This window comes from Sphaeramia orbicularis, chromosome 21 (genome assembly GCF_902148855.1).
Source record: "Sphaeramia orbicularis chromosome 21, fSphaOr1.1, whole genome shotgun sequence".
In the NCBI taxonomy this organism is placed as follows: Eukaryota; Metazoa; Chordata; class Actinopteri; order Kurtiformes; family Apogonidae; genus Sphaeramia; species Sphaeramia orbicularis.
In genome coordinates, this window is record NC_043977.1 from 46459753 (window position 1) to 46475215 (window position 15463).

A 15463-nucleotide genomic window follows, 5' to 3' on the forward strand; every position below is an offset into this window, starting at 1 on the left:
ACTGTTGCAGAATCAGAGTCTACAGCCGACACTGCTCAGAAAGATCCACCTATGGTTTGTATGCATTCAGAACACAGTCAGATATTAGCTTTACCAAGAAAAACAGAACAACATCAGCTCCCCGCAGACTCAATATCAGACGGCACAGAGCAGACAGAGGATAATAATGTTGATGATATAGTCTGCTTTCTTAAGAAGCGTTACTATAGCTGTGTTCTTAAACCTTTAATCCTCATACTGTATGTTGACTAAACAATCTCTGGAGGAGCTCTGACATCCACTGTCTGCTTCTTTTCTCCTTAAAAGCTTAATGAAAGACCATGTTCTTCACATATGAATCATGATACAATTACACTGTTTCAGATAAATGCTTGTTGAGCCATTAATCTTTAATAGTACTTGAAGAGGCCCTGAGTCTTTCACTGCACAGAATGGAGCATCTTAAACAAGACTACGCCTACTTAAGAGCCGAGGTTTCACTGAAGTCAATCGAAAACACTGCATTGTATGTGATGCGATGCTTAATGGAAACAGTCAAGAGACTGATATTTTCCCTGTCACATATAAGAGGCTCTGTGCTTTGAATAGTTGACACTCTATTTTGTGTCTCAACAACAGAGGCAAAGATTTCCACTTTAATGAGGAAAATATAATGGAGATATAATGTGGATGTAAACAACAGTAAGAATGCAGGAGTGTTTGGAGGGAACATGGAAAATCAAACTCAAGTTTAGACTGAAACAAACCCAGATGAAGACCTCAGATCAGTGTTTCTCAACAAGGGGTGTTGGGACACCGTTGGAGGGGGGGGGGGGCACGATTGGAATGAGAAGGCTGAGAGCAAAATGGGGGGGCGTTAGTCTGCGTAAGTATCAATATCAAGCAGCATGTTATGTCATTGGTGAATCCCCCCCTCGCCCCGGCACAGCACTTATTGAGCTAGGCTACCTATTGTACATATAAAAGCTCCGTCAGACCCATTCACCTCCTGACCCTTGCTGCTCGACAACTTGTTTCGTAGTTGGGATGGATGCAACAAGATAATGATGAGGTAAGGGGGCCATTACCTATGAAGCACTGTAACACCCCCCCCCCCCCCCCCCCCCCCCCACCACCACCACACACACACACACATTTTTTTCAGAAGCTCAGGCAGGAAGCTCATAATGACATAAAGGGGCATTTCTTCAAAAAAGCTTGAGAACCACTGCCTTGGCCTTAGTCTCTGACAGGTGGTTTGGACGTTAGAACCTCAAATCACCAGGTCCAGTGCGTAGTCCCAACATTTCACAGAAATGAGCCTTTGATGGTGAAGCAAAGGCTCAAACTGGCAGCATTTGGGTTTGTTTTCCTTTTGCCAACCAAAAGAAGGAGTATTTTAAGATGCCGCCCTCCTCCATCTCTTTGGTCTAATTTTGTTTGCTGCCAAATGAGCATGGGGGTAGAAACCCCTCTTCTCTGCCTCACTGGGTAGTTTGTATAACGTTCTCATTGATTTTGGTCTTGGCATCATGGATGACACCTCCACGTTGGCCAAACGGTGGAAGGATCTATCTCATTCATTCCTACAGCTCACAATAAGCTGACAGAGTGTGTTTGCAGGGGAGGGAAAAGACAAATTTAGACAGTAGCTGTGCATAAATGCATGTGCGTGGGCGTCTGGGTGAATGTATGTGTGTCAGGAGGATGTTAGGATGGCAGATGTCTGTTTCAGGACAAGAAGAACAGCCCCATTGAGCTGCAGACAACAACACAACCAGAGAGAAAACAAATGAAAACCCTCATAAGTCAACTTTCTTCTCCCAGTGCAAGACAAGTAGAACATGCAGACAAAGGGAGCATTGATATCAGCAGTGACACACGGGTGGCAGCTGTACACATCATGTCATTCAGTCGAAGCTGCTGTGAAAGGGGACTTTGTCAGACTAAGTCAAATCTGGCGATGTGCTTTCATCTTGTGGGGAAATGTAGTGTAAAATAATGCATGTTGTTGTTCTCCAAATAACAACGTAACTAATGCTGCAAATCAGATTTTTGAGCTATTCTTACTCTGAAATAACACTCACATGAATCACAACCTGTAACCTGTAAATCAGTAAATACAGCTGAAAAAAAATATACTTCAAGGAATTCACTGGAGCTGTTTTTCTTTTTACATATTTTAACTGGTTAACTGCAGACCACTGATAGTCAGCATTAAGTCTCAGAAGTATATGACAGCCTTTTAGATTTGAGTTTCCCAGCTATCAATTTCACTGAAGTATGAAGTGAAATTGACTTCCAGAACCCAGACTTTTCTCTTCAGATTGTTTTGTACATAGATCAGATTAACCATTCAACCATCCTGTACAATACATTTTTTACATTTTTTTTATCTTTTTATCTTCATATTTGTATATAAAGCTAACTGCACTGTTTTACAGGATGTAAGGGGTGGGATCAAATAAGTTATACTTCCTCCCACTCCTTTTCAAACATGCAAATGAAGTCATACTTTGTTTTCATGTATATGTACAGGTTTTTGTTTTTTCTTGGTTTTGTTTTCTTATAATCTGTTTCATTTGTAAAGACTAAGTAGGATTACTTTGTTTTGTTGCATATTTGAAATAAACTCAACTCAACTGAACTTTATCCCGTACATATTTTGCAACTTATATTTTATATATAGTTACCTGTTTGCACTGAAAAAGGAGAAGCTCGCCAATCTCATACATTCAGTTTAATGAAAATAAAGGGCATTCTATTCTATTCTATTCTATTCTATTCTATTCTATTCTATTCTATTCTGTTCTGTTCTATATGTTTGTTTGTTTGTTTGTTTTTTTTACCAAATTATGGCCAAAAAGTGTGTTGTAAGCAGCATTATTGAACACGTACAAAGTAAAATATGACTGAAAATTGATTAGTAATGCCTTACACTACTGTGTTACAACAAAAAGTAATCTGTTACTGGAATGCATTGCTTTTGTAAGCAGTTACTCCCAACACTGCCTGTGGACAACTTAGATTGACCAATTCACATAAGTCTTGGTGTGAAGAAGCCTGCAGAGAACCCATTTAGATATGAGCAGCACTGGTCAGAGCTGGAAACAGGAATAACCACTGTCACACTATACTACCCATAATACCATAACTGTATTTTAATGGAAACAGCCATATTATGCCCTGAAGGCCATGTTAATATAGCATAGACCCCTTTCAAGTCCCACTGCCTCTTTCAACAGTATAGCAGTGTTTGAATCCTTTTAGATAGTTTCATGAAAAGTGAAGCATTTCCTCAGTAGCAGGTATCACATTAAAAGCATCATATTCTAAAATGCAAATAAAACCTCACCTGGAGACAAAGAATGAATAGAATAGAATAGAATAGAATAGAATAGAATAGAATAGAATAGAATAGAATAGAATAGAATCTGTACTCTGTTTAGCTGCAGCTTCTTAAAGTCCAAAAAAGAGAGACTATATATCTACAGTTGTGGAAAAAATTATTAGACCATCAAAAGTCATCAAAACCAGTGGTGATGCAATCAAGTACTAACTCCTGTGTGTATCATGTGACTAAAACAGACAGAAAAGAAAACATGGAATGCCTAAAAGCATTGTTTTTGTCAGTATAATGCAGTAGCTATTGATTTATGAACTTAAGTGATTTTGGTTATTATCAAGACAGCCATGGAAAATGGATAGATATCAGCTCTGAAATTAAACTCTTATGAGGTATTTTTGTTATTATCATTATATTTGTCCAAACAAATGTACCTTTAGTTGTACCAGGCATTAAAATGAACAAGAAATTATAGAAAACAAGGGTGGTCTTTCTGTAACTGTATAAAAACTGTCAAAAATTCTACTGAAAGTATTTATTTAAAAAAAAAAACTGACAATATGCAAAACTCCAAATAATACTGCAATATACAAAAGGCCAACTTGGTACCACAGAAAGAAGAAACATATTCAACAAATAAAGGAAATGGTAATAAAATATATGCACAAAGTCAAATTAAAAACAAGGTTATAGTTATAATTAAATACACATTACAGTTTTCACCTCATCTTTCTTGACACTGTAGGACTATTTTGTAAAATCAGACAGCATCATTCCTGCACTGGCTCTTATTAACTCCATACTTCTGTCTGATAATTTGTGTTTTTATTGGACTAGTGCCCTGTATTTTCCTGTCTCTGAATTTACTTTACACTCAAAAAGTGAGATTCTTGATTTAGCAAGAGTTAAAAGAAATGACATTATCCTTAACAGAATCAAAATATGTAATTAAATTCGTGTTGGTGCTGTGGGAAAATCTGACAAGGAGGAGAGGAAAAAAAGCCATGGTACAGACTTGAGGTGCAGTAACAGTGTACTGCTGTGGGATATATAAACACACGGTGACAGTGATATACCGGTTTAGATTACACAATCCCACTGAGATTCAGGGTCTTGTCATTTGTGACGGGTGATGCAACTGTACGGCAACTCTGTGCCCAAGAGCTACTGTAAGCGTACTTTACACATGCACCGTGCACACACAGCCACAGGCAGGAGGTGAAAACACAGTGCATGTGTGAGCAGACACACAAAAACACATTTCAATTATTTCTTCTGCACTACAGATGACAGAACATCTATGTGCGTTCATCTCCTGTGTATATTTCACTCATCCAATAACTGTTTAACAGCAGCACACTTGTAATAAATATTAGTTACTTATAAGACTCTAACAAGCATTATTATGGATTAACACAACTGTTTGTGTTAACCTTTTACAGGACACTCATAAAAATACTCTGAAATTCAAGATTTCAACCTTAGTGAGGACATAACAAGACTTTATTACTTTTGTGAAAAGGTTCAAAATTTTGTAATGTTTTGTAGACAATCAAGGTCAGTGCAGTTACCCTTAAGTGGCAATAAATAAATAAATAAATAAATAAATAATCCAAGAAGGAAACATAAAATAATACAAGAAAAAGGCATGTAAGTTGAAAGGAACATATATTTTGTTGCCGTCACTGTCTTGTCTTTTCATTCTTTTTTTTTAATCATTGGTTATAATAGCTTCACCAGAGGATCAGCTGCAAAGTTCCATAAGCTATGGGACCCCTTAATTTTGTATTTTGATAGGCTCAACACCCTCCCATAGCATCATATACCCTATAAGCTAGAGAGAACACATGAAAGTGTCCTTTATTTAACTTATACATACCATGATTTCTATTGTTGTGCCCACCCCCCTCTTCTTCTTCTTCTTCTTCTTCTTCTTTTTTTTTTTTTTTGTTTTGTTTTGTTTTGTTTCATGTTAACTGGTATTTTATATGTAAGTGGAAAGAGTGGGTGGGAGGGGATTTGGTTGGTTAAACTAAGAAAAAGAATTCAAGACACTATCTAAAATGCATTATATATTGGTTTTCCTTTCTTGAATAAAATAATAATAATAATAATAACAATAACAGCATTAAAAACACATCTGTTGGGCTTCATTGCTGTTTTACACCTTTATTATTTATCTGTTATTGCTCAACCAAGATTATAATACTTTATTACACTGTACACAATGGCATATAATGATGTTAATATTTATCTTCTATTTCCAATTTTTTGCTAAGTTAACTCTGTCTATTATATAGGATTATTATGCAATAATAATAGTATGAAGTAGTTTTTCCAATGGATGTTTCATTCCTTTATACTATTCATTGATCTTATCTTCTATTTTATCTTATCTTATTTCGTATGTAAAGGGAGAAAAAGTTTTTAGTTGTTTCCCCCTTTGAGGCAGTTAAATGCTGTGTGAAAAAAAAAACTTGATCATAGCTGACACAATAACATTTAATGATGTTAATATTTATCTCCTATTTACACTATTTTGCTAAGTTAACTCTTGCTATGGTGTGAAATAGCTTTTCCAATGTATGTTTCATTTCTTTATACTATACATTGATCTTATCTTCTATTTTATCTTATCTATTTTCTTAATTAAAGGGACACAAAATAAAAAAAAGGGAGGGGGGATTGTTTTTTTTGTTTGTTTTTTTTAACTTTTGAGGCAGTTAAATGCAGTGTGAAACAAAAACCTTGATCATGGCTGACACAATAGCATATAATGATGTTAATATTTATCTTCTATTTACATTATTTTGCTAAGTTAACTCTTCCTATAATATAAGAATTATCATGAAGTAGCTTCTCCAAAGTATGTTCCATTCCTTTGTACTATACATTGATCTTATCTTCCAATTTATCTTATTTCTTAATTAAAGGGACTCAAAGTTAAAAAAAAAAAAAAAAAAAAAGGTTTTTTTTTTTTTTTTTTTTTTACTTTTGAGGCAGTTAAATGCTGTGTGAAACAAAAGCCTAGATAATAGCTGTCCAAACTCAAAAGCTTCCCCTTCAGAATTTACTTCCTCTGTACAAAATCCAAGCATAGAGATGTTACGTCATAACCGACCACTATCTGTGACAAATGATTAAGTGATTTCCTCCAAGCATGAGGGAGCAAAGCATGCTGGCATGTGCTCATAAACGTCAAACGAAATCAGTCAATGAGGCACAAAAAATGGCAACTGCGATCATGATCATTATGTAAGAGAAATGTGTGTATCAATCACAACAAAAGGCAACAACAGCAGTTAAAATCCTTTGTCCAATTATTCAGTGACAGACCACAACTCATCATTTTTAAGGGTTCACATTCATCATAGGAGGCGTGGAAGGGAGATGTGCATCGTGAGAGTCTGTAAACAAATGTGCTGTAAATGTGAATAACACAGCCCCCGTGTGCAATATTCGAGGTTTAACATGGAGAGGTTTTATCTTATTTCTCATACTTGTAAGATAAAACAAGTTCTTAGAAGCTGGAAGATCTCGCCTGTTGTTTTGTCAATTTTCACAGCCTTTACCAGAGACAGAACAGTCCACTTCTAAAAAGTATCAGGTCCTTGTCTTCATAGAGTTTGTGTTGGCTGAAACTGTACTTATTAGACTTCTGTGATAAATTGCTAGCAGAGTATCTAATCAGATGATATGACCAGCTGAAGTCCCAAAGCTGTTCCAAACTAATAATGGATGAATGTGCTTCTCGATAGCAGATGGAGACACACACAGAGGGTGACACTCATCTATCATTTATGGACCATCTACCAGCCCACAAGACCCAAACTGGAGCTCTTAACCCCACACATTCTTCCACAAAACTTCCACGGTCATTTTCAGGTCTCTACCATGGAACAAAGCTGTCCCACTGTCCTCCTCCAACATAACTTCAACACCTTAAACCATCTGAAAAGCTTGTGTAAAACATTTCCATGCCACCGTAAGAATCGGTTATCACATTGGGACCCTCAGAAACAGTACATCTAATAGCAGGATATTCCTCTCTTTACTTTATGACTTCATTTTAGAAGACTTTTACTGTTCTAATGACATTAAACAAACAGCAAAAAGCACCAAACCATTCCAGCTTCTGACTTAATCAATAAAACCACAGGGAACCATTAACCCTGAGCAGAGAGGAAAAGATTGATGAAGACGCCTACCTGTATCAGTGACATGTTACTGAGGTCCAGTCTGAACAGGTAGTTTCTGGAAAGAAGAGAGAGGAAGAGCATATACATCAGTTTGGGTACAATATACAAATAAGATACTATATGTTCAAGAGGTGATAACGAAACAGAAGTACAGATACATGTGTAGAAAAGATGTACTGAAGAACTGTTGGAGATTCTACATAAAAGTAAAAGTAAAAAAAACAGTACAGGCTGAGGAGCAAAGAAAAAAGACCTAAAATGTAACTGACATTAAAAAAAAGAATATAATATAATCTGAAATAATGATTTTTTTTTTTTTTTAATTAATAATTAAAATATTATGATATAATACTCATCCTGTAGTTCATATCAAACTTCTCCAGAAACATGAGACTGTGGAGTCTTTGGAAGATTGAAGAATCACCCTTTATCTACCCTTCATCCCATCAGATGTGTTATGCCATCATTATTCTATCTCTTTTTCATTATTATTATTATTGTTATGATTAGTAGTAGTAGTAGTAGTAGTAGTAGTAGTAGTAGTAGTAGGATTAAGGTTAGTATTTCATTTTATTTTATCATATTTTATTTTATTTTATTTTATTTTATTTTATATGGTGATTTCTCTTGGTTACCAATTGGCCTTGATTTAGATAATGACTTCAGATTAATATATACGCATATGTTCAGATTATAGTCAGGTATCAGGTTAATATGAGTGACTGCCATCTCATTATTCGACTACATACTAGTATTTGGCCTGTGGTTGGTTAGAAATGTTACAGGGTTACCGCCTGGAAAAAAGGATGGGGGTTTGAATCCCATGTGGAACATTACATTTTCACTTATTATTTTTCCCAAAAAACACAAAAATGCAGGTGGACCAACATGACTAGCAGCTGACTGGAACATTGAAATTTTGACTCTACACAGGATTTCATATCTGCTGTGTTCATGTTCTTTTTTGCACATATTTCTTATTTAGCACCAGCCACAACTGCCGGTTCCATCTTTTTTCATCATGCTTTACAGTGTGTTTGTTGTATGTGATATGCTGAAATTAGTCATAGACTATGTTCAGACAGTAGGTCTTAACGCTAGGGATGGGAATCGAGAACCGTTTTTTTTTTTTTTTTTTTTGAGAACCAGCGGTCTGAAAAGATGACACCAGGTCCACTTGAAACACTGTCAAAGCTTCCATTTCTTCAAAAGGGTGGAATCCCTCCAATATGCTCCAACTTTTGTCCACAGTGATTCATTTACAGGAATGTCACGTATTTGATACTTAGCAGCGCTTGTGAATGTAGCGGCAGAGTGAACGCCGGGCCCAGTTCCGGTTCCGGTTCCGGTGCGGGCAACAAACATCGTACCCCTTCAAATACAAGTTTCAACAAGGTAGGTTTCTACAAGGTAGGGGAAAGGAAATGAGGTGCGCAATAATGGGAGCCAAGCTGAACGAGCCGAGCTGAACTGGTTCCACGTAGTGGACATGCGGCAACAGAGGAAATAGTAAAGCATCTTAAATTTCACTTTCACTGCATCACCCCACCCCACCCCCTGAACTGGGCCCGGCGTCATCTCTTATTATTATTTGTACATACTGTATATATTATATTGTCTGTGCAGAGATGGAAATATAAAAGACAGTTAATGCAAACACACCCGTTTGTACTCTATTATTCCCTCACCCAATGACAATCGATAAGAGAATCAATAAGGAATTGGATTGATAAGCAAAATCGATAATGGAATTGGAATCATTAAATTCTTATCAATTCCTATCCCTACTTAACGCACAATTTGGATTTTTTGGTGAAATCTGATTTTTTTGTGTGTTCGTTCATATGCGACTTCTATCAGTTTTGAGTATGAACTGAATGAGACCCTGAAGCATGCGCAAAAGATGTTCTGACGTAATATGTGACCACGCAGACACATACTCTGTTTACAGAAGTAAATATATTTTTCCTGCCACTCCTCCTGCTAGGCTGCAGAATTGTGTTTGTCGCATTTCAACAACGCAAAGGTCAGATAAATGCAACCTTGCAGTTCAGACTGAAGTCGCATTGCAAAATATCAGATACCTATCGGATTTAGGACCACGTATGAAAGTGGTCTGGATCGAATTTGAAAAAAGTCAGATTTGTGCTGTTCAAACAGTCTTTAACAGGTCGGATACAAGTCACATATGGGCAAAAAAATCGGATTTGGGCCACATTTGCCTGCAGTCTGAACATAGCCTTAATGTCAGCAATGTGCACAGTTATGTAAAGTAAAAAAAAAAAATAATAATAATACAATAAAGTAACAAGGTTTTTTTTTTTTTATATAAGGGGTAGAAAATAAATACAGTTTGTGTTAAAATGAAGGGAGTAAAATAAAAGGTTGTCAGAATAATATGAAACATAAATAATTAAGTAAAGCATAAATGGCTGAAAACTCTTCTTAAGTGCAGCAGCACAAGACAAAAACATAGATATCTCCCTCCACTGAATGTGTTTAACATTAAGTATGAAAAGATAATCTATTTTAGCTGTTTTTATGATAGTGTGGATCTAAATTATTTAGGTTGTTCTGTAAGTCTCCATCATGTATAAGTTATTGTCTTATGTTCTCCATGAGTCAGAACAGTGTGGTTTAATACATAGAAAACCATTAGTAGTGTCTGCATGTGCATTTAATAGGGTCAAACCAGGCCAAAGTTGAGCTCATGAGAAAGTCTACACATGAGCACTATTGCAATATGACGTATTTCTTCCAAATTCTCTCTCTGCCAAAATCCAAAGCATGATTGGGTCGAATGAGGTCTCAGCAGAGCTCTTAAGTAGCATTATTATCCCAAAACGACAGCATATATGTGAGTCAGAAAGGGTATCACATTTTCTCAATAATGTGGTCTGTGGGGGTGAAAAAGCTGAGTGGATTTACAGTTTCTTACCTGGCACCCACGATGAGCTCATTCCTGGTCAGGTCAAGGGTGAGCTGGGAGTAGTCTCTCACACCAGGGTGGGAGAATGTGGAAATCCAAGGACTGAGTGCTGAAAGACAGGGAGAAGAAAGGAGTTAGTGAAAGCCGGCTAATGTTAAGGGTCAAGAGAAAAAAGTAGCAAGATTTACAGACAAAAGGCATACAGTATATGGTACGGTTTAGAAGGATGGATGGGTGGGTAGGAAGGACGGAAGGTAGGTAGGTAGGAAGGAAGGAAGGTAGATAGGTATGTAGGTAGGTAGGTAGTTAGGAAGGTAGGTAGATAAATAGGAAGGTAGGAAAAAAGGAAGGGAGATAGTGTTGCAGGGTTCTTTCCCAAACTGCTCAAAACTAACACCACAGACGTAGTTGAAGGTGCAAAAAAATGGTGGTAATTTATTTGCCATTGGCCTCCCAAAAGTGCAGTGCAATATATATACAAAATGTAGCCAAAAAATGGAAAAACAAAAAAATACTATTTACTAATGATGTTCCGAGATGTGTCAAGGCTTCGAAGCGCGTGTCGAGTAATGGGGGGAGTGTTTCCGCCAAGCGCGTATCGAGGCGTGCTTCATTTAGGGGCAGATTAGCCGCAAATGATGACATCCAAAGACTCGCTGCCCGGCTGTACCACGTGACTGCTTCGCGCAGTGGTTCTATGTGATTCAGGTTTGACAACAAAATAAACCCCTCAGGCTCCGTTCAAAATGTGGGTTTTTGATTGAGAGTTACGGTCAGTGCAGAGTTTGAACAGAGTTTGGATACTAGAGTTTGGATAGCGTTTATATAGTTTCGAGATAGTTTGAAGAGTTTAGAGAGAGAGAGATCATTTGAAGATTTAGGAGAGTGAGAAGAGAAGGATGAGTAAGAGGATGGAGCCAGCTAAGAAGAGGAGGATTTCCCCTGTGTGGGAACATTTTGATTTGATAACTCCTAATAAGGTAAACTAAATCTAACATTATTTCAGACACATAATGTTTGGTTATCTGGAGTACTGGGAGAGACAAAAAATGACTGTGCCCCAATTTATATAATGTTGCTCTTGTGTTTGGTGCATGTTCTGTACCATGTGAAAGGGTGTTTTCAAACACCGGAGGGGTGTGTCAAAAAAAAAAAAAAAAAGGAATCACTTCAAACCAAAAACTATTGAAAATCTGTTATTTCTGAACAAAAATGAATAAAACCTCCCTGTCCTGTACATAATTGTCCAAGTTACACAAGCATGTTCAGTGCCCTCTTCCTAGTTCCACAAGCACTTTCACTGTCCTCTGCCTGTTTAAGTCCATGACATTTTCCTAAAGTGACAAAACAAAAAATAACACAACCTCCCACATATGCTACTACCATTTGGGGAAAATTTACACACAGAGAATACATTCAAAACTATTTTATTATACACATGTGATAATTTATGTAGAGAAATTATTTGGTCAAACATTTTTTGTTATTCATAGTCATTCCCAAGAGCCATAACATGCAAAAATTCAATGCATCACACACTGTGGTTTAGACACAGCTGCCTGTGATTATACACATGGCCAGTAGGTGGTTTCATGTGCACATGAAGCTTCGAGAAATTAACCCTTTCTCGAACCAATTGGCTCAAGTGGTTCAATGCCTCATGAGGCTTCATCTCAACATCACTACTATTTTACAAATTTACAAAACACAAGAAAAAAAACATACATCAGCAGAGTTCTTCAGTAACTCACGACAATCACAGGACACAGTTGCCAGCTATGCAACCCAGCCAACACTGAACACTAAGGGCTTCAGCAGCATTCTTTTAAACACTAAGCCCTTCCTACTGGGCCGGTCAATTAAAGACTTTTTTTTACAAAACATATTTTTAACATTGTTTTTAAACATAATTATTCACAACAGGAATAACCATTCAACACTTAATATTTCAACTGATTTTTCTAATCAATTACCAAACCCAAATACATTATTACTTGGGTTAAAATCAGAAAAACAAAAACAAATATATTACACGTTACGTGATGCGAAATCCCGCGAGATTTTCTCTATAATACCGACCCGGTTATGACCCTCCGTTCTCTAACGCCGCTTCAATACCGACACAGGTAAGAGATTGGAAACTAGTGTAAATGTGTATGAAATTACCTGAAAAGCTCCCAAGTGTGCACCCTCGGTTGCGCTACTGTTAGAAGGGTGTGAGTGGTGAAAACTAATGAATGAGTACAGACATCAACGGGGAGAGAATGTTTGACTTGAGTGTGCGTGTGCGTGCCTGTATGTGTGTGCGGTGCCGGTTTGTGTGCGCTCCGCCCGCAGCAGGAGACAGCTGATGCTCAGTGACGGGGTCGCTCTGTCACAGGTAGGTAGGTAGGAGGGAAGGAAGGAAGTGAGGGAGGTAGGTAAGTGGGTAGATAGGTAGGTAGGTAGGTAGGCAAGTAGGTAGACAGGTAGGTAGGTAGGTAGGTAGGAGGGAAGGAAGGAAGTGAGGGAGGTAGGTAAGTGGGTAGATAGGTAGGTAGGTAGGAAGGAGGGAAGGTGGGTAGGTGTATATGAGGGTGAATAGGTGAGTGAGTGGGGATGTAGGTAGATACAGGTAGATTTGTTTCAAATTGTATGTATTTTTGTTTTGCAGAGTAATGTTGTTCTGTGTGTTGGTAAAAGAGGTAAAAACAGACAGAAATGTTAAGAAAAGCTGACAATTCTGATGCGAATTCGCTGGGGGGGTATATATATATATATATATATATATATGACACCATTTAAAACAAAAAGTCCATTAAAGACCTCTTTTTTTTCTTCCTTTTGCTGGGACAAGTAAGAAATAACAGCTGTTAAGTGTTTTTTTAAAGGTTTTTTTGGATCTCTATCATCACTTTCAACACTAAGTGCAGTAAAGTGAACCGTGCAGTGAATGTATCATGGCCTGTGCTGTTGTCTCCTGCAGAGATGGACAAAGCTGGGCAGACCACATCAGCCACGTCGAGCCTGATCCGACCTGACATGCAGACAAACACAGCTCTGCATGGCATGCGACATTGCGCTGCATGAAACTGGCTTTAACAAATCAAAATTTCAAAGCAGTGGAGCAGAAGGGCCGCCTGGCGGGGCCCGAAATGTCACATTGAAAACTCCAGGAAACAAGCCTTTTTTTAATTCAGTTTTTTCCCCCTCTCTCAATCAGATGCAGATCTTTAACCGGATTTTACTACACGGTGAACCACAAAGGGATTTACCATATTTCCCATGCTGCACACTGTATCACAGCAGTTAGTGACGAATCAGAAGGTTTTAACAAAGTTGAAAAGCTGTGTTAAAAAGCTTTTCACCATTTATGCAAAGGAGAAAAAAAAGCCAATGAATGATGTTTTTAATACGTTCATGAATTAATTAAGGCTACATAATGAAGTGTTCACCTCAGAGTTCTTGTCACATTTACATATTACACTACACAATTTATACTTCAACAAGAGCAGGAACAGGCTGATCAAAATGAACAAATTAAAAACATAACATTTAGCTGATAACTCTATTCATTACAGAAGCTGTCATCAAACATTTAAAACCTTAAACCTTCATTTTCTTTAAACATTAAAGAAGCTGGTGTAAGCTGGAGGCTGTGGGAGGAAGACTACATCAAAGAGTTCCAGAACGTCACTAGTAACTGCACAGCACCTCTGCATCACAGAAAGGGACAGTTTTAGGATTGATTGGACCCATATGGTTCTGTCATCTGGAAACTTAACTGGAGATATGAGTGATTAAAAGACAGAAGGATACAGTGTTCTTCACGCAGACAGTGACGATCACACATCCAGAAAGAGGAAACACACACACACACTGTAATTAAGGGTGGTGGTATTGACATGGGGATTTGAGTGAAATGAGAATTAGCTGCCACAACCTGTTTCTACAGATGTGGATTAGAAACCATGCGGGTGTCACACTGAACTTGACTCACTTTTTGTAACGTGATGAGCAATAAGTCCATATATTCAGTATATTTAGAGCCTTTCTTTTCTGAAGAGCATCAGACATGATTTTAATTACTAGCAAAAGAATCTTTTTTCTTTTTTACTGTCAACAGACACTTGACTGTTTTAAGTCAGTCTCATCACTGTCCCTCTACTCATCCAACTGCAGACACACAGCGCATGTTTCCAAAGAACTGAAACAACAAATCTGTTCGCTGTCCTTGCATCATAATCTGTTCATGCAGCTCTTTTCTGTTTGTGAGGTCGCAACAACCTTAACCTCTGACCTTTGGACACCAAAATCAAATTGTTTCATCCTCGAGTTCAAGTCAGCATTAGTCAAACCTAATGATATGACTTATACAGACACATGGACATGTAAAAGAAACACAAGAGTGAATTCAGAACAGAGAATATGTTACTTCTGATTGTTTTGTGATGCATAATGATAAAAACCACTAATGTATTAGTGCTGTGATAAAAGTTAATAATAATAGTAATTATGATAATAATAATCAGATAAATTGGTCAGAAAATAGTAAAAAATAAACAGGTTCATATTCAAGTTTAGTGTTAATACAAATGTTTTACCTTCAGAAGAGTTCATAAAGCAAGATTTAACCCTATAACACCAAATGTATCATATTTGATACATGAGTTTTGAATGATCATTGTGATATTTTTTTCTTGAAAAACCTGATGTATACAATTAGATACATGTAATACACAGACAATCCACCAGTGGGGAGGAATTTGTTCACCAGAGGCCTTTTCAGTGACACTATAAGACTGTCATTAATGAGGAAGGAGGAAGAACTTTGCCAATTTTGAAAAGGAATTACCAATTTGTTAGACATGTTTGTATTATATTATGTTTTTGTTTGTTCAAAAATACAAATATTTGAGCATTGAGACCTGATGTATCAAATTTAATACAAAATTGAAACTCATACATGGAAATTGACATTTGTAAAAAATTTTTTGGATTGTTCAGAAGGACCAATAAAGGCTCCAGTTT

At 37.1% G+C, this 15463-nt stretch overlaps 1 protein-coding gene across 6 annotated transcripts in view; it reads right to left on the minus strand.

Annotated features, from left to right (window-relative positions):
- The window catches only part of sema5ba (sema domain, seven thrombospondin repeats (type 1 and type 1-like), transmembrane domain (TM) and short cytoplasmic domain, (semaphorin) 5Ba), a 364937-nt gene that overhangs the window by 176926 nt on the left and 172548 nt on the right, over positions 1-15463 (minus strand). For all 6 annotated transcript variants that reach the window (XM_030125702.1, XM_030125703.1, XM_030125704.1 and 3 more), the window contains exons 4-5: positions 10463-10562; positions 7534-7579 (exon numbers count right to left, since the gene is read on the minus strand). In XM_030125702.1, coding sequence (XP_029981562.1) covers positions 7534-7579; positions 10463-10562 — 146 coding nt within the window. The remainder of the gene's footprint in view (positions 1-7533; positions 7580-10462; positions 10563-15463) is intronic.